Source organism: Hydra vulgaris, chromosome 04 (genome assembly GCF_038396675.1).
Source record: "Hydra vulgaris chromosome 04, alternate assembly HydraT2T_AEP".
NCBI classification, from domain to species: Eukaryota; Metazoa; Cnidaria; class Hydrozoa; order Anthoathecata; family Hydridae; genus Hydra; species Hydra vulgaris.
Window position 1 is genome coordinate 24,776,394 of NC_088923.1, and position 27,737 is coordinate 24,804,130.

Below are 27,737 nucleotides of genomic sequence, written 5' to 3' on the forward strand. Positions count from 1 at the left end.
CAAAAGGCAACTATGTTTGTGTTATGACTTTGTTACCACATACTTCACATAAGACACAATCTTTAGATAGGTCTGTTTTTTGGTCCAGTGAAAGCATATTTTAATGCAGGTGCCATTTGCTGCATGCTTAGTAATCAAGGACAACACATCATAATGTATTAGATAACCAGTCTTAATTGACAAGCATGGGAAAAATCTTCCACACCATCAAATATTATGTCAGGATTTCGCGTTACAAGAATTTAGCCTTATAACAGACATGTATACAATGGTGGTATGTTTTTATAATCAGTTGATAGAGATGAGTCTCAAGAACCATGCAATGATATCTCATGTGATAAATTGATTTAAGGTGCTAATCTTCCAGGTACCAATTTTCCTATTCGTTCATCTATTTTGTAATAAAATACAAAATATCAAGTCGTTTAGTCATGTTTAAGCCTTGCCACCAGCTCCCTGAATTTTCTTATTAAAAGTTGTGTTAGTCCTTTTTCTAAACTTTTTCTAAATTTTTTTTTAACTTTTTTCATTAAATTAAAAATTTAATGAAAGAAGTTAAACAAGAATTACTCATCAGACAGAAGCAGACTGTATTGTTTGTTTGAAAAACATTTTGTTTATTTTAAAATTTTTCAACAAAATATATGACAAACAGATTTGATTAAAACATATTATGTGAAATTTTGTAGCGCTGTATAGTGTATATATTACACTATAATACGGAATCGTTAGTTTTAAAGAAACTGTTAAAAATGATCATGAATAGACCTGTCCTCAGGAAAGATATTGACATCTGGTTATTAGGAAAACCATTAACTGAATTACTACCAACAAGAATTCCTTCGAAGGGAGATGTGCTGCGTTTCTTTTTCTTTTTGAAGGACGGGCCGATGAAACAAATCAAACATGTCAGTTGTAATGATGCTATAGCAGAAAAAGTTGTAGTGGAAATTCAAAATCAATGGGATAAAACTGGAATTGCAATACAACGCAAAGACAAAGTTAAAGCTAAAATATTGGATCTCTATAATATTTATAGAACACTCCAGAAGAAAAAAGGATGTCAATCAAATAAAGCAAAAGATCTGTTTATTGAAGATATGAAAAAATACTTTTATATTGTTCACCAAGATGCTCAAAACAAAATAGAAACGGACCGGCTTCGTGATAATGAGCAAAAAAAAGATGTTGAATATCTTACAGCAGTTAAATCTCAAGAAAGAGTTATTTTGGGATCAGAAGACAAAAAGTACAAACGAAAAGTTTCTCAAAATATACAGAGAGCGAGAATTGAATTGGCAAGAAAAATGGCTGAAGAACTGAGAAGTATAAATAATCAGGCAACAACAATAAGCACCAATCCTGAAACAAGTGTTGACTCCCCGAGTCAGATATGGAATCAGAAGAGGATATTAGTGTTACATGTAGTTCAGACGAATGTGAAGATGAAGATTTTGAATGTCAGGAAGCTGATACTGTAACAAAGAAAACCAAACCTGACAGAGAAGACAAAATTACACTGGATCTTCTAAGAAATCCTTTCAAAAGTGACAAAATTTCAACGATGGCGGACCGCTTGAATTTATCAGCTGGTAAAAGAACGGCCTTCATGGTGGCTATACTCGCAGAGGGTGGAGCTGATTTGAAGTGTGTGACTTTATCGAAAATACGCAGTAGGACGGCTGCTAAAAAGCTTCGAATAGAGAATGCCAATGAGATTGAAATTACATTTGTTTCCCCAAAGTACGTAACATTACATTGGGATAGGAAAATTGTTCCTGAGGATGCTGAACGGCTAGGTGTTCTTGTGGCTGGGATGCCAAACTATAAAGAAGGTAAACTTCTTGGGGTTCCATTTATCTTGGATGGAACTGGTGCTACAATGGCTAATAGTAACTATTCTCTTGTAGTCAAGTGGAAAGTAGAACAGTCCATTGTTGGTCTTGTTTTCGATACTACTGCATCAAATTCAGGATGGAAAAATGGTGCATGTGTACAGTTGGAATTGATGCTAAACAAGAAAGTATTATATTTTGCTTGTCGTCATCATGTAATGGAGAAAATTTTGTGTTCTGCATGGCAACAGATTTTTGGTCCAACATCCAGTCCGGCACCCCTGAATTCATGGAATTTAAAAAATCTTGGGATACAATAAAACAACAAACGAATTTCAAAATTTTAAATATTACTGATCGACGTCTCAAGCAACAGAAGGAAAATGTTGTTAATTTCTTGCAACAAATCTTGGCCTCAGAAGGTAACAGCATGCCTCGTGATGACTACAGAGAATGTGCAGAACTTGTGCTCATACTTCAAGGAGAAACGCCTCCTCGTGGAGTGCACTGGCTCAAGCCTGGTGCACACCATCATGCACGCTGGATAGCAACTGTTATATACAGTGCTAAAATGTATGCTTTTGGTGATGTTGAATTACGATCTGAATTACGAGCTGAATTACGAGCTGAATTACGATCTTGAAAAAATGGAAAAGTTACGTCGTATTTGCACATTCAATGCCCTATTTTATGTGAAAGCGTGGTTAGCCGCCCCTTTTGCAGCCGATGCACCATCAAATGATCTTCAGTTATGGCATGATTTACATATGTTCAAGAAAATTGATCCCGAGGTAGCTGGAGCAACAATTTCAGCATTGAACAGACATATGTGGCATCTGGCAGAAGAAACGGTCACATTTTCGCTCTTTTCAAATTTGGTGTCAGATTCGGAAAAAAAACAAATTGCCGGACAACTTATCAAAGCAAAAAAAGACAAACCAATAGATAAAGGGGTTCCTGTCTTCCCACAGCTAGTATCCTCAATAAAATTTGTACATCTGATTGGCAAGAAACCTTGGTTCCTGTTCAATTTACTTCGAATTGAAACAGCCTGGTTGCACTTGCCTCTAAAGCAGTTGGAAACCGACAATAATTTTCAAGAAGCGGCAATGTTTATACGTCATGCAAAAGTTGTCAATGATTTAGCCGAGAGGGCAATGAAGCTCATCACAGACTTTGCAAATACTTTAACAAGAAACGAAGCACAAAAACAATATATGTTACAAGTGGTGGAACAACACCGGCACAATGTACCAGATTTCAGAAAAAAAACACTGAAAAATCTATGAAAAAACTTACATAATTGTTTTCCGAATACGGCTGGATCAGTATTTTTCTTAGGCCTAACATTATCATATTATGGTAGCTAGGCTAGATCATTGTTTACACTTAAATTTTGATTGCTTAAATTCAACTTTTAATAACTCTAGTTCACTTCGAACAATTTATGTTACTTTTTCAATGTTAAACAATGTGACAAACGTTTTTGTCATGGTGACAAGGCTTAGAGTTATTTTAAAATCTTGAAGTATGATTTTTTTAACTTTAAATACTGAAAGGAATGGGAAAACACCCGGGGAGCAAAATATTTTTGGAGCACCCTGGTACTACTCATTTAGATATCTCAAGTTTGGGTTTGCAACATGAAGCAGTGGAAGGAAATTCAACTGAGTTTTCTCCTGAGATTGTACAAGGTTATCAAAAAGAAATTGAAACTAAATAATTTTAGTTCGGACTTTTCATTAAATTTTATAAAGAGTATTATAAGTATAACACATAAATTCTAGAAAATAATATAGTGGATGCAAATAGGGTTCTTTTTGTAAAGCTAACAAAGTTTAATAAATATTTTACAGGTACCACTTTGTAAGATTGTATGAGCCGGATGTAGTTAAGGAAAGTATTTGATTAAAACCAGAGATTTTGAGAATAAAAGGTAAAGTAAAAAAAAAAAAAGATAAATTTTTTTTGCTTTTAAAATCAAAGTTTAAAAGTGAGAAAAAAATGTACTTTGCATATCACGCAGTGACTTTGATGTTTATGTCAACAAAACAACAAATGATATTATTACTAACTGTTATTGTAAAATTAAGGAAAAACTGGAAACCGTTTCTTTTGGCGCGATTAAAAACACCATTTCTTATTGTGAAGACATAGTACAAAAAGAAATAAAAGGATGAAGAATACTTAAAAAAGAAATAAAAGGATGAAGAATACTTTATAAAAGAATATTTTGTAGTAGAAAAAGAAATAAAAGATTTGATAAAGAAGTCAGCTTCTTAAAATATCAGAATAAAGAAATTTCTAAATTTGTCAATTTTGTACAAAATTATGGTATAAAAGCAGTCCTGCCTAAACCATAACTGTTCTGATTGAACAACATTGAGAACAAAAACTATTTTCCATTTTAACTTTGAAACTTTAAATGTGATAAAACTTTTTTTTTAAACAAACAAAATTTAAATCATTGATACTAAATGTGTAACTTTGAAATGAAAACTCATTGACTATTTTTGTTTTATTTAATCTAAACTAAAATTTTAAATCAAGAGTTAGCTTAAGTTATTATTTAACTTTTTATAGAGTAGTTTTTTTATAGTCCTACTCCCCTATATGTCCCACTTCTTGAGCTTGTTTTTATCACTTTTTTCCACGCTTGCCCCACTTAACCCCAATGGCACAGTTCCTATAAAATCAAGAAAATGTGTAATGTATTAAAACCGGCTGTCAATCTTAGGGAATGAAATCAGTGCCCAAAATGATGCTTTATTTGTTAAAACTTGTTTGGTTAAGTACATTTATTATATGAAAAAGATATCAAAATTGTCCCACTTCTCCCCACTATCCTATATGTATGGCCATGCTTAATGTAAATTTAAAAAAAGAAACGATATTTTAACAAACCAAAGCAGTAACATTAAAGCGATTTTGGATGACATAGTTATTGAATTTAGTAATTGTGTGGAATATTTAAGAATTCAATTTGATAACAAAATTAAATTTGTTGAACAATAAAAAATATATCAAGTAAACTTGCAATAAAAAAGTAAATATCTTCCTAGAATAAACAATTATTTAACTCAATCAAAAGATAAATCTTTCTAAACATTATTGCTCCCAACTACAAATACTGTATTCTGAAATGTGTTTGGTCAATTCAGAAAACAGAACTGTCAAAATTACTCAATTGGATCATTATAAAAAACTGAACAATTATTAAAACCAGGAGCAGATGAAGCATTTTTTTATGTTTGTGATCAAATGAAGCTGATCATTAAATTTGTAACCCTTCTTAATTTGAGGGGGTTTCAAACTTTATGAAGTTTAAAACTTAACGACGAAAGTAAATTTAGTTAGGCAAAAAAAGTATTTCATCAACTTGTTGCTTTCACGTTTAGGGCAGGTGGAGCTAAAATTTAAGGGTTTTTTTGTTTCCAGGCTCCAGCCACCTAAATTTTTTGGATAGTATCCTAAATTGACACAAGTGTAAGCATATAAATGTTTGAAGTTAGCTCCATGTCAAAAATTATTTGTATTCAATGTCAAAAAAATGCTGTATCCGCGCTTATAATAATTTATTCATGATATAATATAAACTGGAAATAAACTATTTAAGTCATTATATGCAAATATTTACGAAGTACATCTACAAAACACTATTAAAGTTAGTTACTTTCACAGAGGTTATCTATCAAATAGAGTAGGGCAGAAATTTTTGAAATGGTTTAAAACTATATTACAAAGTTGCTCAAAAATTAAATAAACTAAAATTTAAAAACTTCAAAAGCATCAAAAAAAAACTTAACCATTAAAATACTTTTTATGTAAATACATATAAAAGGTTTTCATAACTAACATTAGATTGATAAATAAATAAATTGATAAATAAACATTGATAAATAAATAAATTAATTGTAAATTATATAAGTTGGTTCTAAACTGTAAACAAAGAAAGCTTGCTTCAAAACTTTGCGGTTTATGATACTGCAACTTTTTACTGATAAGCGCTTGTATTATACTTTTATATATAATGGTAAGATGAGGAAGATGGGGGAAGACGATTATTATTTTTGGAAATTTTTCCCACCCATCCTAAACATATAAAGACTCCCCGTTTATAAACTTTTTAAATGTTATCAACAACAAAAAAAACCTTTTTATTTTCAAAGAATGCACTATTGTTTGTATTAAATAAGTTATAATATAACAAAAAATATTGTCAGTAATAGTACACCAATGAAAAGACTATTGTCACAAGAAAATGCTCAGAATTAGATCGTAGGTAAAGTTTCATAAATCGATTCTGATAAATGCATGCAGTAGTATTGCATACATTTGTTAGTATCAACTTTTGAAAACTTTGCCTTCGATCTGATTTTTCAAAAATCAGTGTCAAAAAGATATTTTTTTGAAAACAAAAAAAAAGTTCTCGCATTATAATGTGCAATATTAAAAAAGTTAGTTCTTGTAAGTTGTATGTAATACATTAAATAGGTTACTTTAAACAGTTTCACTGCTTGGTAATTATCAGATTCACGGATATAAATAAAACCTATCGACGAAAAATCGCCGTGTATTAATGTTTATGTAATGCAAATGTGATATTGTTTTATGACCAAGTATTCAAGGATCTTGTGAAACAGCTTGTATAGTTTTTAAAAAAAGTTTTTTTAACCACTTTAACATGTAAAGGTAATTGATCCCATTTTATTTTTAATGATGTATTTATTATCTAAAACAACTCGTTTGTGTATTTTTTTTTTTTTTTTTTTTTTTTTTTTTTTTTGGTATTAAGTTCACAAAATGATTTAACAAAAGGGTAACTGGCTGCGCTTAAACGACAATTGTAAATTCACATTTTATTGTTTCTGTTTGGTATGATAAAATTTTTTTTTTTTACCGCTTTCTTAATAAAACTAAAATAAGTTTAAAAAAAATAATAAAAATTTGTTAAGATGTATATCATTGCATACAGGGCCGGCTCAACAGCGTGGCCAAGCACCACTTGGCCACAGGCGCCGTTTCAAAGGGGGCACCAAAAAAATAGAAAATTCAAAAACAAAAAAAATTAAAAATAAATATAAATTAAGAATAAAATAGTTTTTAGATTAAGATTTCAGTTTTATAAAAAAATTTTTTGGAGAAAATTTTCCATAATTGTGGGAACTCTAAAGAACCAGTTTATACAGTACTACTGATATAATCTACATTGAACAAGTTTTTGCTTATGAAGCTGACCTAAAAATACTGTGTCATTGACATATCCACAGGTCAAAAATGGTCTAAATCAAATAGTGGATATTGACTTTCCTTTCACTAGTCAACAAGGAAGAAAACGAAGATTTAATATAAGTCATTATTTTCGGAAGCTATCAAATGGGGAAAAGTATAAACGTGAGTGGCTAGTTTATTCTAAAACAAAAGACTTTTGCTTCTGTTGCAAGCTCTTTTCTAAAAAGATTACTGAGAATTCTGGTGAAGGCGTATCAAAATGGAAAAACTTAAATAACTGATTGAATGCTCACGAGACTAGTTTAGATCATTTGAACTGTTATATGACCTGGCATGATCTTATTAAAAGGTTCAAATGATCATCTACAATTGATGCAGTTCAGCAGAGACAAATGGACGAAACTATAAAACACTGGCGGCATATCTTAGAGCGACTTTTTTCCATTATAAAAATTCATGGGTCCCAAAATGTAGCTTTGCAAGGGACTTCAGATAAACTTTATGATGAAAATAATGGTTGCTTTTTGAAAATAGTGGAACTGCTTGCCAAGTTTGATTCTGTGGTGAAAGAGCATATCAGGAGAATAAAACGCAAAGAAATTTACAGTCATTACTTGGGTAAAAATATTCAAAATAAAATTATTCAAATTTCATCTAAAGCATTCAAAAATAGTAGTTGATTTGAAAGCAAGCAAATACAACTCAATTATTTGTTGACTGTACTCCAGATATTTCCATACTGATTATAAAACTGATGAACAACTTCAAAAGATGTTAGAAACTGCAAGAAAATTGTCTGTTGAGCTAGATATTGAACCCGAATTTGAAAAAAGCGTGGTCGTACCAAAAAAAGAATGTTTGCTTATGAAAGTCAAGAGGAATCAATAACTGAAGAAGACAATTTTCAGTTCAACTTTTTAACAGTTTAAATGCCAAGGACATTACTGAAGGTGAATTATTAAAAAGATGCATTGATTTAGAAAAATTATTATCTCGCAATGAGTTGAAAGATGTTTCTGGAACTGACTTGTTTGAAGAAATGAAATATTTGCGAAATCATTATAAGAGAAACTACTCTTCGAGAAATATTTTAGACTTTATTAGTTCAAACAATTTGAATGCAGCTTTAGGAAACTTATTTGTCTCTCTCAGAATACTTTTATTTCTGCCTGTATCTGTTGCAACAGCAGAGAGAAGCTTTTCCAAGATGAAGTTAATCAAAAAGTATATTCGCTCAACAATAACACAGAATAGAATGGATGGTCTGGCAATGTTATCAATAGAACAAGCAATTGCAAAAGAATTGGACTTAGAAGGAATGATTAAATCATTTGCTATTGTAAAAGCAAGAAAGGTTAAATTGTAAATAAATATTGAAAGTTCACCACGAATGTCCATAATACGATTTTTTTTTTTTATACGGAGAGAAGGAATGGGGAGCGGTGGGGGACGGCGCCAATTGAAAAATGGCCACAGGCGCCATGTCCCTTGAGCCGGCCCTGATTGAATAATTGTATTGGCACCAAGTATAAATTTTTTGCCGTCTGAATGGGAAAAAGATTGGAGACGTATGTTGAGAAGATCGGAGACGTATGTTGAGATAAACGTACTTAAAATCGTTAAATTAAAACCTAATATGTTTAATATGTAAATAATTTAAAGATATTTCTATTATATTCAAACATCATATTAATTTAAATTGATATTTGAATCAATTCATTTTTAAAAATCCAAACGAGTAAACTGCCAAAAATCAACTTAAAAGGCAAATTTTATAAAAAATATAACAGTTGACAGTATAAAAAGTGCACACGATTGATGCGGAAAACAAGCATCACCACAAAACTCAGGTTGTTCTTCATAAATAAAATTTTCATTATAACAAACACTGGGAGAAGCTCGAAAGGTTTCTTCCTGAGCGCAAAAGGAAGCGGTTTGATCTTTTTCTTTTAACAACTCCAAAGTTTCTTTTCTACACTTAATATCAGACGGGACATCAACATTAATAAATATCAAATTGGTTTTCGGAATAACAGCCAATACAAAATAAATGTATTTAGAAGGTGCACATTCAAAACGCAGAGAAGTTTTATTTTGATTACTTATGTTGGAGTAAACTTCATTCCATTTCTCATTTTGAAATAAATAAAATGATACTATTTTAGAACAGCTGATAAACCCGGAGCGAACAAACGCCTGATTTTTAACTGTGGATTCTTGAAGTAGAGCAACAACGAAAACAAAAGCATAATTTAAAACACGCCATGACAAATAAAAAATCCATCCTAAAAAAGTAAATAACATCTTTGCGGGAGTAAATAGAATATTTGAAGTAGACGAGTATGTTTTCGGCTCTGGACACACGGCTTGAGTATCTTCAAGTTCAATCTTTTTGAATATTGAAACATTAGGTGTTGATAAATAAGACATTAGATTTCCTTGATATTTTCCAAAGAAAGTTCCTATTGAGTCATCACCTAGATTACTGATAAGAATATAACCGTTTTGGTCAATAATAGCACAGGTAGTTGTTGTGTTGGTTTTACAATTTATACCGATTGATTTTATGGCATTATCAAACATTTCTTTGAATAATTCAAAATTAATTTCGGTTCCTGTTACTGATTAAAAAAACAAATATAATAAGGCAAATAAACTAACAAAACATACAGCTAAAAGTACAGAAATTAAAAGTAAATCTTTTTCTTTTCACTTACAACACGGCAACATAGAAATAAAATTATATTCATAATAGCAAACATATTAAAATTAGACAATAATTAAAGTAGTATTTTCACACATACTTGCCATTAATACTTTTTCGTCGTTACGTTTTATCCAAGATGAAGCTTTAATATGAATAAATTTTTTAACGAGTCCATATTGAACTGGCGCTGACACTATTATGTCTAAGTTAGGAAAAGACATTGCATCTTCAAACGAAGATATTCGAAGTCTATTGAGATCCGGTTTCGTAACTGTTTTGTTAATAGTAATATATCTAAAAATATATTCTAAAAATATATTTAAAAAAAATGTTATTTAACTTATATAAGTAGTACATGTTTACTTTTTAACTTTTATAGCAAGAATGGTGGATTAAGTAGGATGTTTGGACCATTACCACCACCAACTTGACTCCAACTTCAATATATAAAATTTATATAATAGTATACAAACCTTTTAAATAAAGCTAATAATATATATATAAAATATATATAAGATATATATAAATATATATATATTATATATATATATATATATATATATATATATATATATATATATATGTATGTATGTATGTATGTATATATAGTAATGTGTAAAATGATCGGATACTTTATTATATATACTGATTAATTGTATAAATGGATTATATGCTTTATTATATTTACTGATTAATATTATAAAATGATACTTGATTATATACTTTATTATATAAACTGATCAAAAAAAACTAATATAAATTATAGGTGGAGACTAAAATCAAGGATATCAATTTTTACGTAGTATGTAGATCTTCATATTAGAATATTTGTATGAGAATAAAATATTAAAGTTTCAACTTTTTTATTGAAAAGTAAATTTAGGTTGGTAAGGTAAAGTGGTAATGGTGGTAAGGTGGTAATGGTGGTAAGGTGAATGCCAGAAAAAGGACATATTAGGTAAGGAAGTAGTTATAAGATAAATATCAAAAGTATGAAATGAAAGTATGAAATAAACAGCATGTTGGTAAAATGTGCTTTTGAACAGCATGTTGATAAAAGCTTGCAAAGGTTAAAAAAGAACAAGCGGCTACTTAATGTACATAAAGTAAAGTTGTTATTTTTTTAGAGCTTGTTTAGAAACACTTTTCTTCGAGCGTACACCAGAATTACTAGTTAAAAGAATTCATACCTTCCAATTGATAATATTTAATTTCATTTTTTTTATAAATCATAATAAAAATTATCATTTCCCCACACACATTCACGTACACTTGTACACGCATACACATACACGCTCACTTTTTTTTATACATTTACACATACACGCACAGTTTATTTTACACACATACATATACTCACAGTTATATTTGTTTTATATAATTTTAATTCTTTATCTATTTTCAACTATTTATCATTTTAATTTTTTTCACAAACATCTAAATTCTCAGCACGAAAATACTATGTTTAACTTGAAACTCAAAATTCAAGTTGAGCTGAATTTGTCAACTTGCATTTTAAACTACCAGTACATAAAATTTGAAAAAACCCCTACACTTTTTGTAATTTTCTGTTTCAAATAAAAAACTTACACGTTTTTTACTATAATGGTACACCATCCAATACAAGTTTTAAAAACTTGTACTAGACTATTCTAACTTTTTGCAACATATCTTGACTTATGTTACATACCTTGTTTTATATATTCTTATTTTATTAACCTTGTTCCAACATACCTTGTATAACCTCCTGCAGTCGATACGTAAAGTGATTCAAATAAAGTGTTTTTTTTTACACTTCCAGTTTGATGAAACTGACAACTTTCATTAACGTACTTGTGAACTATTGCAGCTGTCACTAGTAAATTGCTGATCAGTTCTTCGTTACATCGATCATTTATATCTTCAATTTTTTCATAAACGGATAAAAAAGAGTGAAGGTCGGCAACTGAAAGAAAGTTTTTTACGTTATCCTTTGTTTCATTATACATCCGTTTTGATTTGCTGATTATAAGTTGATCACAAAACAACCAATTTGGTATATCTACAAAAGTACTATAGAGAGAACTGTTTGTTGCACTTTCAGGTGGATCTACGTATAATGCATTTACTCCTAATTTGAACAACGGATTAACTGTTGAGCGGTTTACTTTGTAATAAGATACGTCCGTCTCACTAATTGCATATGATGCGCTAATTTCTGAATAATAGATTGGATTAAAATAATGTGTTACGTTAGTGATCATTATCTTGCGATCATCATCATACAACCAAAATATAGGAAACTGCATTGATTCGTTTTTTCCTTGTAACATTTTTTCTTTTAACAATATAGAGTCATTTTTATTTACACTATATTCTAAATTTTCTAGCAATACATTTATTGGAGATGGCAGATAACCATGTTGAGATCTAAATTTTGGGTGTTCAACTACAAATCCGTTTTCATTAATTATTACTAAATGACTAAACAACCCTAACTCATATTCAGGAACAGCTAACTTAAATATACTTAAAAGAATATCAATTCCAACTACACCACTTATTTTTTTATCGTTAAAAACACCTAAAGACATTGTCAACACCATGTTTTTTCCGGAAGAATCTAAATAAACTGGAGATAATGTTGGCTTTATTTCATCTTTATGACTTGCCAATGATCTACTAAGCACTTCTAAATACCCTACAACAGAATCCCAAATGTTTCCAAGAGTTTCTATTTTATAAAAATACCCTCGGTTATTACAAGACATTTCTTTTAATGCTCGGTCGTTAGCTGTAACTCGACCTACAAGATATGAAAACACACGAACATTTTTTTCAGAATTCATTCTTTCGAATACAACTTTACCAGCGTTATTGTAATTGCCTTCTAATCCATCGCTTATTACAATGATAAGTTTATTACAACTGACTCGATAAGTTCTATTATTTCCTCCTACAGCTGTTTAAAAATATATTTTAAAAAACGTTAAAAATTATTTAAAAAAAAAATACTACAAATAAAAAAATATATAAATATCGATTTATTGAATTATTATAATAACGTAAATTAAATATACGAGACAATTATTTTATATGTAACCTAGCAAATATTGTTTCAATGGAGTTGCAGTGGACCTCTATAAGCATTTTGAGCAGTTCATTGGAGTTTTGCTCATTTGTTATTTGGTGTACCATTAGTGGCAGCCGCTCTAAATGGCCAGCCGATAACTTTCCGACCTGTTAGTTGTGGCTAGTTATCAGCTATCCATTTGTTGCCTGCCGCTGATGGTTCACTAAGTAACCGATGAGCAAAACTAAAGTGGACTACTCAAAATGTCCATTGAAATTTGCTATAGAATGTTTGCAAGAAAGTGATTGGGACTTGTTGTAAATGAGATCTTTTTTTCCAAGCTTCAATCATAGTTTTTTTAAAGTTGGAACTACGGTTGATTTATATTTGGAATGCGGAATATATAATAAGAGAAACATTATGGCAGAAAACCTAACTTTTTGGATTTCTTATCGATTTAGGCCCTTTGTCTAAAACTTTCTCGTTTCCCCAAACATTTAAAATATTTTTTTATTTTTGAACACAAGTTTAAAAGCATTAATAAAAAGTATTCTAAAGCTTTTTTTCAACTTTACTTAGAGTTTGTGTCATAAAATTCACATTTATCTCATCAACCCTCGTTGCCTATATTTATCTTATTAAACCACATTACTTACATTTATCTCATTAACTCATTTTTACTTGTATATTAAATGCATGTTAAGATAATTCAAGTATTTTTAAACTTTTAATTATTAAAAAGTTATTGTTAAATAAAACTGCGCAAGCAGTATAACAATAAACAATAATAAAACTTTCAAATTGCTATACAATTGATGGTTCCAATTGTAATGTGCTACCTTAACGGAGAACTTAAGTTTTAGTCTTAGTTTTGTATCAGGTTGATATTTTTAAACATTGAGGGATACCCTCTAATAAAAATGCTTTTTTATTTCGCCCCGGCACATAGTGTATCACTTTATACATTCTAGGTGGAGAAATGCCAGTTCAACAAACCGACTAATTGATAATATTTTCACAATTACAGTCCCGCATTGGTAATAAATTGCGGTGTTAATTATGAAAAACATTCAAAAGCAATAAGTCATAATCAGTTGAAAAAACGTAAAAATGTAAATTTATTTTTAAAAAAATTTAGTTTCAAATTTACTGCGTTTGTAATACTATTTAACAAGAATTTAATGAAGAAATCATTTTATTAGAGTGATGATAATGAAGAAGCCATTTTATTAGAGCGATGATAGTGAAGAAATCATTTTATTAGAGCGATGATAATGAAGAAGTCATTTTATTAGAGTGATGATAATGAAGAAGTCATTTTATTAGGGCGATGATAATGAAGAAGTCATTTTATTAGAGTGATGATAATGAAGAAATCATTTTATTAGAGTGATGATAATGAAGAAGTCATTTTATTAGAGCGATGATAATGAAGAAATCATTTTATTAGAGCGATGATAATGAAGAAGTCATTTTATTAGAGTGATGATAATGAAGAAATCATTTTATTAGAGTGATGATAATGAATAAGTCATTTTATTAGAGCGATGATAATGAAGAAGTCATTTTATTAGAATGGTGATAATGAAGACGTTATTTTATTCGAGTGATGGATTTTACTTTAGAGAGTAAGCATATAACTACATTAAATTTTTTTTTAAAAGCGAAGCAGTTTGTATTAATTTTGTTTGAAAAATTGTGTTAAAATGGTAAAATCATTTTTTGTTTTTACTTTTTTAACTTTAATAACTTTCTGTGTCCACATGTATCCAAATTAATTTTTTACACTTTTTCTTATTTCACTGCGTTGTAAGTATGTCTGAATTACAACAACAAAAATAATTACAGATTCTGAGGCTTGTTTGAACACCTTCCACATAACGTAGAGACCTGAAATTTTTTTTTTCATAACATGATCCACCTAATATTTTTTATAAATGCACTTCATAAGTTGCAAGATCACTTGGATCACGAGAAACAATTATAAATTTTTTTTCTCGCTTTTTATAGGTTTAAAAAACTTATATATTAAAGTGTAATAACCGGTTAATTGTATATTAAGTACATTCTAACATCCAGTGTAATATTAATCCACTTTCTTTATGCTATCTTTCTAACTCAACTTTTTCTGACTTTCACTCTAAAAACTTCGTTTTACTAAAACTCACATACTCTTGGTCCGCCAAAGAGGGTTATGATGCTTTTTAGTGAGCAGATATTGTCTTCGCGGCCATGGTATGTGGCCTCTATATAGCAATTAGCCGGAGAAAGATAAACTACAATACCACTTCTATATTACTTTGCAACTAAAAAAATCATTTCAAGATTAAACTTGGCCATAAAAAAAATTCTCAATGATTAAGAAAACTACATTATACGAAACAATCGTGAATTAATTTGATAATAAAATTAGTAAAGTGGAAAAAGTAAATAGGGTAGAGTGGAGTATTGGCGAACAGCTGAGCGGGAATGCAAGTTCAAGACACCTGTTATTCGAAATTGATCATATTTTAATTCTTATCGTTTAGTCTAACTATTTATAAATCTTGATTTAAAATTAAAATTTGGGGCAAAAATAAAACCATAGGTGTTCGAAATTACTCTACGTACGCGGAGTAACTCCGAACGTAATACCGAGAGTACTTAAAAAACATGGATAGTTTAAGTAGAACTGAATTACAAATTGTTTTTCATAGTTCTTTTTAGATGCTCTTGCAAAATAATTGATTAAATCTGGCATTAGGACTAAAGCAGAGAAAGAAAAAAAAGTTTAGTCTGAAAAAATTGATACGAAGCGAATATTTAATCTCGACAAAACACCCCAGTTTGTCAGCTATTTTTAATTTTTTAATTATTCAGCGTTTGTCAATTTTTCCTTTCTTAAGCGTTTATTAATTTTTACCCCACGGGCACAAAAAATTAAAATACAATTAATGTATTGAGGTTATATTAACATACTTAAAATATAATAAGTGTTAAAAACTCCTTCATTTTCTTACTATGCAACAATATTTACAAAAGGAGTAGCTTTATTTCCATAGTATATACAACAGAAATGTTTATCAAGAAAAAAGTTGTGTGAAATTATTAGAAAATTTTTGTGAACAATAATCGCAGCTTCATTACACTGCTCCACGTCAAGAACTGAGGATGGGGCCTCGTCTCAGCAGTTGAGAAATGGTCAAATATCTTTTTTCTATTTTACTGTTTTAATCATGTTAGGAGTTACCCCACTTTACCCTACTCTCCCCTAAATTTAAATCATGTTAGGAGTTACCCCACATTACCCTACTCTCCCCTAAGTTTTAATCATGTTAGGAGTTACCCCACTTTACCCTACTCTCCCCTAAGTTTTAATCATGTTAGGAGTTACCCCACATTACCCTAATCTCCCCTAAGTTTAAGCTAGAGAAAGTAGAAAATAAAGCTTATTAAGGAATAATAATTATTTATAAAATATATTTTTTTAGTCCAATTAAATAAAATAAAACTTTATTCAATTGGACTAAAAGAAGAAATTGATTTTTCGTTTAGATATGACCCAATTAAGCTTAATTTTATAAAACTTTTGCTTGGAAGTTAAAAAATCTTTTATATCTTGTAAATTTATTGAAACACAAGAACACTGAAAAGTTTTTTTGCTATAAGAAGTTTTATCTTCATCGTCTTAGTTTGTTTGATTTTCTCCTCTTTCTTTCAGCTAACGTTTAAGCCCCACCATTTCAGTGTTCTTGTGTATCAATAAATTTATAAGAAAATTTAAAAGTTTTGTAAAATTAAGCTCAAATGGGTCAACTCTAAAGAAAAATTACTGATTTTATCCTTTTTAGTCCAATTGAAAATAGGGTGCATTTTTTAAATAATATTTCCGTGCTATGTACACGTATTTCTTACTGTGAACAAAAAACTTGTACATAGCACAGAAGTTATAAAAACATTTTCTAATTGGACAACTATTTCCTCGGAACTAATTCCGAAGATTCTCAAGAAGCTCGCAATAAAGATTTTTGTTAATTTTGCGAGAATCGTACAAAAAAAAAAACTCATGTATTTCTACAAATATAGATTTGTTCGGTATGCTTTTGGTAAAATCAGAGCCTGCCATTAACTCACACAGAGAATTGTCAAGTAAGAAGATAGGGTAAATTTTCGTTGGAAGTTTAGAAGTTGGAATTTGTCAAATTAATTTAATTATCCTACCTGTAATACCACCACAGCTGATTGGAATATAATTCTGTGTGATAATGAAGATTATTTAGGGTCCGATTCTTCGGATGAGGAAAATAGCAATGATTCATCCAATGATAATGTTAAGAAAATATTTTTTATTTAACGCTATCAGCTGAATTATAGTTTTTTTTTAACTTAATTTTAGTCAAAATTTTGTCATAATTTACGTGTTGAAATAAAGAATTTATTTTTATAACTTAAATAACGTTTTCAAAACTAAAACTCCCTAAAACTTAAAATTAATCAAAAAATGCGAAACTGATCATTAAAATACCAAAATATTATAAACTACATTCTTAGGAATCAAATTGGAGTACAAAATAATTTCGTCTACCTAGCTTGTATGAAGCGATACACTGTGCGGCATGTCATTCAAAACTTTATTTGTTATTTTTTGGGATAACATCAGTGGTGTCTACCGGGAAATGAGTCGGAGCTTTTTTTTTCCTCCTAACTCAAAAGTGTCTCTGCAAGCCAACTCAAATGTGTCTCTGCAACTCAACTCAAAAGTGTCTGCAAGCCAAAATAAAGTTTTTAATTATTTATGAATCATTAAAAAAGTAATTTTAGATAAATTTACCTGAGTTTAAGATATTGAATGCCAGAAGGATACCGTTTGTAAGATTAAGAACATTATTTGGTTTTTCAATTTTGTTAATAGCGATTTGCATTTTTTCCTTATTAAACTTTGTTGCTTGAATAAGATATGGAACGCATGGTTCTATAAGTTTTGCTCCGTTGCTAACAGTAATTACGTTGAAATAATCATTTTCTCCCAAAGCATCAATAATCATTCGAGCCGCTATCTTTGCTATAGCTAAAAAGTATATAGTCATTGTTTTTTTTAAACATAAACAAAAATTTGTCATCACTGTCTAGAATGTCAAAACACCAATGTTTTAATACTGTAATAGGAGAAAGGTTTCCGACTAAAATATTATAACTGCAATTATTAACAAATACTGCATTTTTTAAATACTTTTTTAACAAATAAAAGTGCATTTCAAAATTTCTGACATGTTCATGGTTATGTATATTACTATTATTTAACTATATCATTGTGATATAACTTGTTATAATTAAAATTATGATTTATTATTGATAATTTTTTATTTTGCTTAAAAATATGTAGTGACGGAGACGCTTAAAGTAAAATTGCAAAGAATGTGCGGTGTTAACTCCTTAGTTTTTGATGAAACAAGAACAATATTGTTCAAAAAAAGATTGCGTTTCTTCTTTTAAACCATTTTTGTTATTGTTTTAACAAATTAATTCAACTTGCTTTGTAAGCAATAAGTTCAAAGTTTAATCAACACTACGTCCCTCGTAGTTCTTAACTTTTTTTTCAAGGTTCTTGTTTTCAATGCTCGTGTATTCAAGTTTCGTGTTTTCAAGGTTCGCGTTTTCAAGGTTTGTGTTTTGGAGTTACGGATTATGAGAGAGTCGTTACAACAAGAAATAAGCAATAAACAAAATTTGAAGTTCATTCCAATAATAATAAACTTCATGATATCAGTAAATAGGAGATAATATTCCTTGGATTCGTACATATTGTTAATGAAAAAGTTCACTAGCACCATTATTATATTGAATCTTTATAATGACTGCGAACTAGTCGGTATAAAACCTCGATAACTTTCGAAAATTATAAATTCATTATTGCCAAAATTGAAACTAACAATAAACACCAAAAGTCAAAAAAATGACCATAACAAAACCATACCATTTGTATATTTAAAAAATAACCGTCCTATCCAAATCACAAAACTTACACCAAAAGTACTATATAAAACCTTGCATACCCAAAATTATGATAAAGTCACATTAAACCACTCGAAATGAAACATTGTTTTAAAAAAAGTATGAGCAATATCGCCGAAAAAAGAATGTATCAAACATTTCCTAACGACACACTAAAACAGAACATATAACAAAGCAGACAAAATACAATGCAAGTTATTAGGCTTCAAGCTACATATCAAATTTCCATAAAAAGAGGACATACAACCAGTTCTATTCCGAATGTGTGAAGGCATAAGAAACTTCCCACGCACGATATTCACCTCCAAAAAGTTCAGTCGATAATAAAATACTCTACTGAACTCATTAACATAATCTAACCACACTTTCCATACCTAAAAATCACATTCAAAACTTTTCTTTTTCGCATCATCACAAAGTTTGTATATATATAGAATATTGGTAAAATTATATTAAACAAGTGTTTATATAAAATATATTGTAATAAACAAAGGTTGTTCCACAAAAAGAAGAAGTTTTCAAGGATTGCGCTTTTGGTAGAATTCCAAAACAGAATTGAATGAGGAATACCAAAAAGCAAGAGAAACCGATAACTTAGAAGCATTTTTAAAAGAAATTAAAGAAAGCTGGTGCAATAGAAACAACGCTTCAAAAATTAAAATAGATATTAGTTGTTTTTTAAACTGAAATGCCCAGTAACCAGAAACGATTTAACGTGGGAAAGAGAGGTGGCGAGGGGGTGGGGGATGTTTCAACCCGCTCCATCCCCTAAAGAAGGTGATTTTCAGGTTATAGTCGGCTTTTTTACGAATTTAGTTGGCTAGTCGTGTATTTGACACAGTTAAGTTGGGCAAATTTTAGCTTTCAAGCCCTCTTTTTTTTTTTAAATTAGATGGTCGGTTTTTTTCATCCCCCCCCCCCTCTCCTCCTACATAGTAACTACTGATTAAATGATAAATTTTTGAAACTGACGAACATTTTTTTTATTTTCAATTACATTTTGAAATATTCTTTTTATTTCGGGTATTCCTTTTTTGTTTTTTCTTTACTTCGATATTTTATGTTTTTAAGTTCAAAGTTTTAAAAAATAATATAAAAAACAACTACTGTATTCATTATTATAATCTTTGCAAGACATTGGCCGGAGGAGAGAAATAAACTTCAATACGGTATATAGGCTAATATTATTTGCACTGTTTCAAAGTTTAATGCAATAATATTAGTTTAATTGCACATTTTAACATCTAGTGAGGATGTTGAATGAAGAATAAATGTTTGTTCGCCTTACTCTATTCTATTTTTCTAACTCGACTACTTCTGACTTTCACTCAAGTTGTATACATTAGAACAACGTTGATTTATGTACATTTAATCAAAGTTGGGCTAAAGATAAAGATGGTTTATATCGGATCAAAGTCAATCTATATACATTGAATCAACTTGTGATTATATACATTGGATCAACGTTGAGTTAAGTGAATAAAAACAATTAATTTTTGCCGTATGGCAGAATAGCGTCTCAAAATTTAGATTGTCGCAAATTTTTATTGTCACAAATTTGATATTCGAAGATGAGATAAAGGAATAGAGTTGTAAATTGTCGCTTTATTGATTGTCGAATAACAGAATAAGAAATAATGTCGCAAATGATTTTTATGAATAGTGTCGAAAATAAAAAAATGAATTATGTCGCAAAGGAGTTTAATGAATAGTGTTGAAAACAAAAAAAAGAAATAGTGTCGCAAATAGTAAAATCAGAATAGTGTGGAAAACAAAAAAGAAGGAGTAGTGTCGCAAAGGAATTTAGTGAATAGTGTCAAAAATAGAAAAAGGAAAAATGTTCTAAAAGAGTTTAATGAGTCGTAACAAAAATAAAAATATAATTATAACTATAAATGTGTGTTTAGATAACATATCTGATGTCATACTGAAATAGGGCTTCAGCCGGGGACTTCAGTACACATACCAAATATCTTACGGCCTGCTGCCGCAAAGGAGTGTCGCTACATCGACTAAAGGTTTGGGATTTGGTAGCAATCTTTTTTATTATTATTTGTTTTTTTCTTTTTCCATGCTTTATATAAGGTTACTTTCTATATATATATATATATATATATATATATATATATAAATATATATATATATATATATATATATATATATATATATATATATATATATATATATATATATATATATATATATATATATATATATATATATATATATATATATATGTTTGTGTGCCACAAAATTTGAAATCAATTTTTGAAAGCTTTTTTCTCAACCAATTTTGCTCAAATTTTGCTCACTTAATCATTTTCGATGACAATACAAGGAAATGGAAAAATTTGACCAAAAAAAGTTAATTAAGTTAACAAAAATTTAATTTGTATTTCCCCATACATTTTATTGATTTGATATGAATTGCGTATTACGTCACAAAAATCATTGATTTGCAAATTATTTGCAGTTTCGAAGACATTAAAGCGCAGCGATTCAAAACCTATTGTTTTAAGTTATTAAGTAATAAGTCTTAAGTTATTAAGTTAAAAACCTATTGTTTTAAGTTATTAAGTTAATAAGTCTTAAGTTATTAAGTTAAAAAAGAAAAATTTAGTAAAAACAGTAATTTTTAAATTAAAAGAAAAAAAAAGAGTAATTTTTCCTTCTACAAAAGATAACAAAAAAAGAATTTCTAGGCCCAATAGAATTCGGCTTGCATAAAGCATGGATTTGAAAAAATAATTTTTTTTTGATTAACTAGTTTCTGTAAAAGCCGCATGCTATAAAGATAAGCAAAACGAGGAAGCAATTGCTAAAATTCACTCTTTGCAAAACTATTTCGTTTTTATTACTTGCAACACTATTCCTTTTTTGTTTTGTTTTCGACACTATTCATTAAATTTATTTGCGACACTATTCCCTTTATTTTTGTTTTTGACACTGGTCCTTAAATTCATTTGCAATACGATTCCTTTTTTTTTTTTGTGACATTAGACCTTTTTAATATATTCGACACTATTCTAAAGTTCGTTTTTCGACACTACTCCTGTCATTCATTTTTGCCATAGGTTAACAACTTTGAACCAATGTAAATGAGCGATAAAGTAGAATGAAAAAGAAGAATGCAAAAATTTTACTAACTAGTGTTATAATGTACTAGATATTAATGTAGATGTAATTTAAATGTTACTTTGACTCTTTTCATCTTGCCACAAACCGAAGCAGAGAAATTGCTTTACCATCTCTACACAACGTTCTAAAGTTTGCATTCGAACAATAATCAGTTAGTTGAATGTGTTTAATTTAATTAGCTTCTTCAAGTTGCTCATCCGTCAGCTGCGTTGTTAGTGTTGGCTCCGTTTGTTGTGAATTACTACTATATGTCAACTCTCACGTATTTTAACAATAAAATTGAATAGGATTTTGAAACACTTTTTTGATTAGCTTTCATACTTTTTTCATTTTAGCTCTTTGAAGACGCTTAGCATAGAGTTTTTGGATTTGTGGCTTATTTGATAACATTTACAGAAGAATTTTTTTTTGATAACGGAAAAATGTATTTGTTTGATACGATACTGTAATTTGACAATTGTGCTGTGCAAACACTTGCTGCAATAGCAGATCAAAGACTCCTTTTAGATTATAAATTTAATTGAGGCATAAACACGCATAATGAATGTCGCTACAGTTACCATATTTGAAAAGAGATTGCTGTTAGAAGCATGCAATGTAAAGATCCAGTTGGTAGCGGTGAGCCACTTAGAATGAGACAGTTTTCTAAGGCTACACTTCTCCAGTTTACTATTTCGTTTTGAGCAAATGCCATTTAGTACTACTTAACAAATGTCAAAAAAAGTTATACTAATCTATACTGAGCACTTTTCTGTTCAGCTCCAGTATTTCTACATTGTAACTTTTATTCAATTTTTCTAGTAACTCCCAACTCAATAAGGTAATAAAATATAAATTAGAATTCATTTTTTTAATAATTGCGACAAAAAAGGCAATAGCAAAAAAAATATACAATAAAAAAGTTAAATTAAATTGTTTAACAAAAGGTTAACGATTAATAAAATGGTAACTTTTATGTGAAAAGTGATATTTTATAATAATTTAACTGTTTGTTTATATCTGGATTTTTCCATTCTTTGAACAAACTTTCCTTAACCTTAAGCTCAAATTTATTGGAGACATGGAGATGTTTGTATATGTTTGAGCTTTATCTCTTCTGTAATGTTTGATCATTCGTGTTTTAAGGTGGCGAGAGGTTTTGCCTGTATAACAGAAATTACATCCTGCGCCAACAAATTTATAAACAACGGATTATTTGAAATCTACAGGAACACACTAAAAAATAAAGGTAGAAATTTTTAGTTAAGGTAGGATATGTGATATACCCTTAGTAAGGTATAATTTTCTACCTTATAAGGTAGAAAATTATACCTTTAAGTTAGAAAATTGTATGACAAATAATTGTTTTTAATATAATTTTCTACCCTAAAAGGTAGAAAATTGTACCTTACTAAGGGTATATCACATATCCTACCCTAAGGTAGAATTTTCTACCTTTTTTTTTTAGTGGGAAGAGGATCCTTTGGTGAAAACATACTAGAAATTTTAAAAGAGGTAAAAATCAAATTAGAGTTTGTAGGTTTGTAATGTTTTTTAATGATAGAATTAAAACTCTTTTTTGTTTGATCAGATATGCTACCAACATAAGGTAAAGTAGTTTTTCATGATTTCTTGGTTTTCAGATTCTAGTTGATTAGTAGAGTTTTTTTTGGTAAGATAAGAATTATAAATTTTATTTATAATCCAAGTTGGATACATGTTGCTTTTGAGAATGTTAAAAGATTTTTAATGTCATAATAAAAACCAAGTTTAGTATTATTAACTTTAAAGGTTCTATCAATTAAGCATTTAATTAAATTTACCTTGTGTGAAAAAGAGATAAAACTGCAAAAGGAAGTATAAAAACCTGAATACGTCTCCTTATGAAAAAATGGAGATAAGGAATTATTTATTTTGTTTATATTAATGTCCAAGAAAGAGATATTAGTTTCCTTTTCTTTTTCCATAGTAAAAGATATTATATTACAATATCTTTACTAATCAACAAGAATCCAAAAACCAAGAAATCATGAAAAACTACTTTACACTTCCTTATGTTGGTAACATATCTGATCAAACAAAAAAGACTTTAAACTCTATCATTAAAAAACATTGTAAACCTATAAACTTTAATTTGATTTTTACCTCCTTTAAAATTTCTAATATGCTTTCACCAAAGGATACTCTTCCAGTAGAGTTTAAATCATCCGTTGTTTATAAACTTGTATGCGCAGGATGTAATTCCTGTTATACAGGTGAAACCTCTCGCCACCTTAAAACACGAATGATTGAACACTAGGAGAAACAAAAACTCACACATGTACAAACATCTCCATGCTAACAATAATTGCTTTAATAAACAATTATTGTTAGCATGGAGATAATTGTATATTTGTTGACTGAAGACTTGAAAAGTTGAAGGTTGTATAAGTTAGGAAAACTTGAATATGGGAGAGAGTTCCAAAGGGTTGAGGTATAGGTAAAAAACTAGACAAATTAAAGTTTTTAGAGTATGCAGGGACAGATACAGTAAAATAATGAGACATTGCTGGCTGACGAGTCAAGCGAGAATGATTTTTATGGAACAAGAGATAATAGCTCCTTTGAGCAGCGACCATGGTAGTATTTGTAAAAAAGAGAAACAGATGCAACTTTACGATAATGGGAAAGAGGCGCAAGCTTTACGACAAGAGGAAAGAAGCGCTAGCAGATATACCAGGTCCAACTGCGTTTACAATTCGTCTTTGGACCTTGTCTAGAAGAGAAAGAGCCTCATTAGAAGAACCAGCCCAAATATGGTAACAGTATTCTATACAGGGACGAATAAGAGATTTGTAGAGGTAGAGAATGGAATCAGTAGAGAGAAAATGGTAAGCACGATAAAGAAAAGCAACCTTAGCAGATGCTAATTTAGCAACTGTTGTTTATATGGTTTCCATGAAAGATTAGATATAGGATTGTCAACAGTACTGCAATAGTTGTTTACAATAAATAACTTAGTTTTGTTGGAGTTAAAATATACAAGCCACTGTGAGCTCCAATGTTACAGAATTAAGATCAGATTGGTTGCCTGTTCTAAGCAATTAAAAAGAAAAAACTTTTTGTCAAGACAGGAGAACAAAGTTGAGTCATCAGAAAAAAGAGCTACATTAGTTGTAATGTTGTTGGGAAGGTTGTTAATATAGATAAGAAACAAAATAGTACCAAGGATAGAATCTTGACATACCCTAGAATTTAATTGAAATAAGAAGAGTGCTGGAAACAAGCTTATGGAGAAGATCAGCATGTCAATCTTTGTCGAAAGCCTTTGATATGTTTACATCATTAGCCCTAGCTTCTGCGCCTTCATTTTATGCACAATAAAATCTTTCGGTCAGAGCAGTTAGCAAGTCAGCTGTAGAGCAAGAGAATTGAAAATTGTATAATATTGTCTGGCAGTAAGTTGTTTGACTCAAGATGAGATGTGAGAAATTTGTTTAGCAAAGACTCAAAAATCTTGCTAATAACAGAAAGTAGAGTGAACGGACGATAATTGGAGGGGTCAGAATGTTCACCGGAATTTTTAAAAATTGGAACAACGGATGCCATTTTCCAGCAGGCAAGAAAACAAGACTTAGTCAAGTACTTAATAAATATTTGAGAGAGTATTGAAGAGAGTTCTGGAAAACAACTTTATAAGACTATTTAAGCTGAAGTGATTTGAATGTCTAACAATTAGATAACCTGTTTAATTGGAGTGAAATAAATAGAATGGCTATAAGATTCGAGCGTTAAATTAGAAGAAAAGTTATTTTCAAATAGTTCTACCTTATCCTTGGGAGAGGTAATAAGATCAGTCCCGTGAATTGGAGATGGAATATTAGACCTAACATTATTAACGACACTATTGAAGATTTTCCAAAAGTCTCTAGACTTTTGAAAAATCCTAACTTCTGAGATAAGATTCGAAATTTAGTGAACTGAGAATATTGGAGCTTAGCATCTGACAGTAACTTTTTACATCGATTTCATGCAATAATAAATAGCTGTTTGTTCTCAAGAGAGTCGTTCTTTTGAAAACGATGAAAAAAATTATTACGATTAGATATAGCAGCTGCACAAGAGGGTGAAAACCATGGAGTAGAATGAAGCTTAACTTGGAACCCCCAAGAAGGAATAAAAGCTTCCATTCCTAGCTGAATTCAGGAGGTTACGTTGGAGGCGCGTTTTTCAGCAGAGAGGGAAAAAATATTGACCCAAGCACCGTTACAAAGAAAATCACAAAATAAATCCCAGTCAGCTTTAGGTTAGTAGTAAGTAGTGCAATGATAGGACGAGTCCGAAAAGGAAGTACCAGATGAGACATTTAACGAGATCATAGCATGGTCATAACTATCTAAAGGAGAAAAAGGAAAAACTAAACACAATCTAGGATCTGAGACCATATATAAATCAGGGAGTAAAGGTAAATGATTAGGGTTATCAGGAAAACGAGTCACAAAGTTAACTATCTGAGTAAGAGATTGAGAAATGCAGAAGGTATAGACTTTAGTGCCAGCTTGGTAAAGGTATAGACTTTAGTGCCAGTGGCATTAGAGCCAAAACCATTCAGTGTAATGAGCATTAAAGCCACCAATAACAACAATATTCGGAGAGGGCTAAAGATCGAAGGCATAGTCAATTTGATCAGAAATTGCATCTAAAAGAATGCAGTCTTGTGAAGAAGGAGAACGATAAAGAACAAAGAGAAAGGTGATAGAGTGAAGAGATGCTAAGCAAAAGCACATAAAATAATGGTCAAAGGATTCAAATCTTATTTCACGACAAATAGGTGAATTGATGCGTATGTATACCCCTAAGACAAGTATATGACTAATGGAGTCTTTGCGAATCAAAGGAAAGTACCCATCAACACTGAGATCTGAAGAAGGAATAGCAAAAATTAAATTAATCTCACTAAGAGCAAGCAAGTGAAATTTTTGTAAAATTAGCCATACTAAAATAACTGATAGTAAAAACATATATTCCTTATTTGTATTTTCCCCAATTTTGGTGTATTGTAGTCAAACTTGAAATTTTTGATATCCGGAAAGAAAATTCTTTGATTTTCCGGAATGTCTCTCCAAATGTTTCAATATAGTTTTTAATTTTTTAATATTTTTTATCCATCATGACTTGAAAAAGAGAATGTCTATAGAATTAATTATTTAAGTAGAAAAATTATTTAGTTCATTTGCTCTCGTGATGAGCCTTGCATATATGTTAAGAAGAGTACTCTTGATCAAAACAACAGATCAACCTTTATATGTTTTTGAATTCTTTATCGCAGGGTAAAAATTAATGACTCCTAATTAAAAAATAATGTGTGATGTTTGGAAAACCTTGTTGTTTGATTAACTCCTTCAAAATTTAATTTATGCTTTTTGCTCTGTTAGCCATATGAATCACCACACACGGAAAAGATTATTTACTTTTGGTTGCAATTTGTTCTTCATATAATTAAGCAATGGTGAACAAACCTTGTTTGGAGATTTTTTGTCTTTCTTTCATAATATATGTAGAACTTTGTTGATAAATAAAAAAACCATAGATGTCTTATGTAAGCTATTTCATGGACAATTTTCCATGAAATAGCTTTAAAAGTCAGTTCTGATTTTTCTTAATTAGAAAAAAGCAGGACTGACTTTTAAATGACACAGGTTAAAACATTTTTTTCATGCTCATAAACGCCACCTACTACCTCAGTGACAGCGACAAGGCTTCAATAAACATTAAATATTGCAAAAATTATGAACATAAGATTCTTATCTGGCTATCAGTTTCT

General features: G+C 29.8%; 2 protein-coding genes across 2 annotated transcripts in view; one reads left to right on the forward strand and one right to left on the reverse strand.

Moving 5' to 3' along the window:
* The first annotated feature begins 3,396 nt into the window (after positions 1-3,396).
* Positions 3,397-8,433, forward strand: LOC136079290 (uncharacterized). Its single transcript, XM_065795024.1, has 3 exons — positions 3,397-3,529; positions 3,623-3,701; positions 7,992-8,433. The coding sequence occupies exons 1-3, from the start codon at positions 3,397-3,399 to the stop codon at positions 8,431-8,433; spliced, it is 654 nt and encodes a 217-aa protein (XP_065651096.1).
* A 289-nt stretch (positions 8,434-8,722) lies between these two features.
* The window catches only part of LOC101234655 (voltage-dependent calcium channel subunit alpha-2/delta-3), a 32,141-nt gene continuing 13,126 nt past the window's right edge, over positions 8,723-27,737 (reverse strand). Inside the window, exons 3-6 of the mRNA XM_065795870.1 lie at positions 17,637-17,873; positions 11,509-12,715; positions 9,872-10,068; positions 8,723-9,688 (exon numbers count right to left, since the gene is read on the reverse strand). Of these exons, the coding sequence (XP_065651942.1) occupies positions 8,826-9,688; positions 9,872-10,068; positions 11,509-12,715; positions 17,637-17,873 (2,504 nt within the window). The 3' untranslated portion in view covers positions 8,723-8,825. The remainder of the gene's footprint in view (positions 9,689-9,871; positions 10,069-11,508; positions 12,716-17,636; positions 17,874-27,737) is intronic.

Bases quoted from the DNA above. Each gene is read 5' to 3' on its own strand.
- LOC136079290 (XM_065795024.1), top strand. From the start codon at position 3,397: ATGGGAAAACACCCGGGGAGCAAAATATTTTTGGAGCACCCTGGTACT. The intron at 3,530-3,622 runs GTTATCAAAAAG...CATAAATTCTAG, and splicing joins TTCTCCTGAGATTGTACAAG to AAAATAATATAGTGGATGCA. The intron at 3,702-7,991 runs GTAAGATTGTAT...ACTTTTTAACAG, and splicing joins TATTTTACAGGTACCACTTT to TTTAAATGCCAAGGACATTA.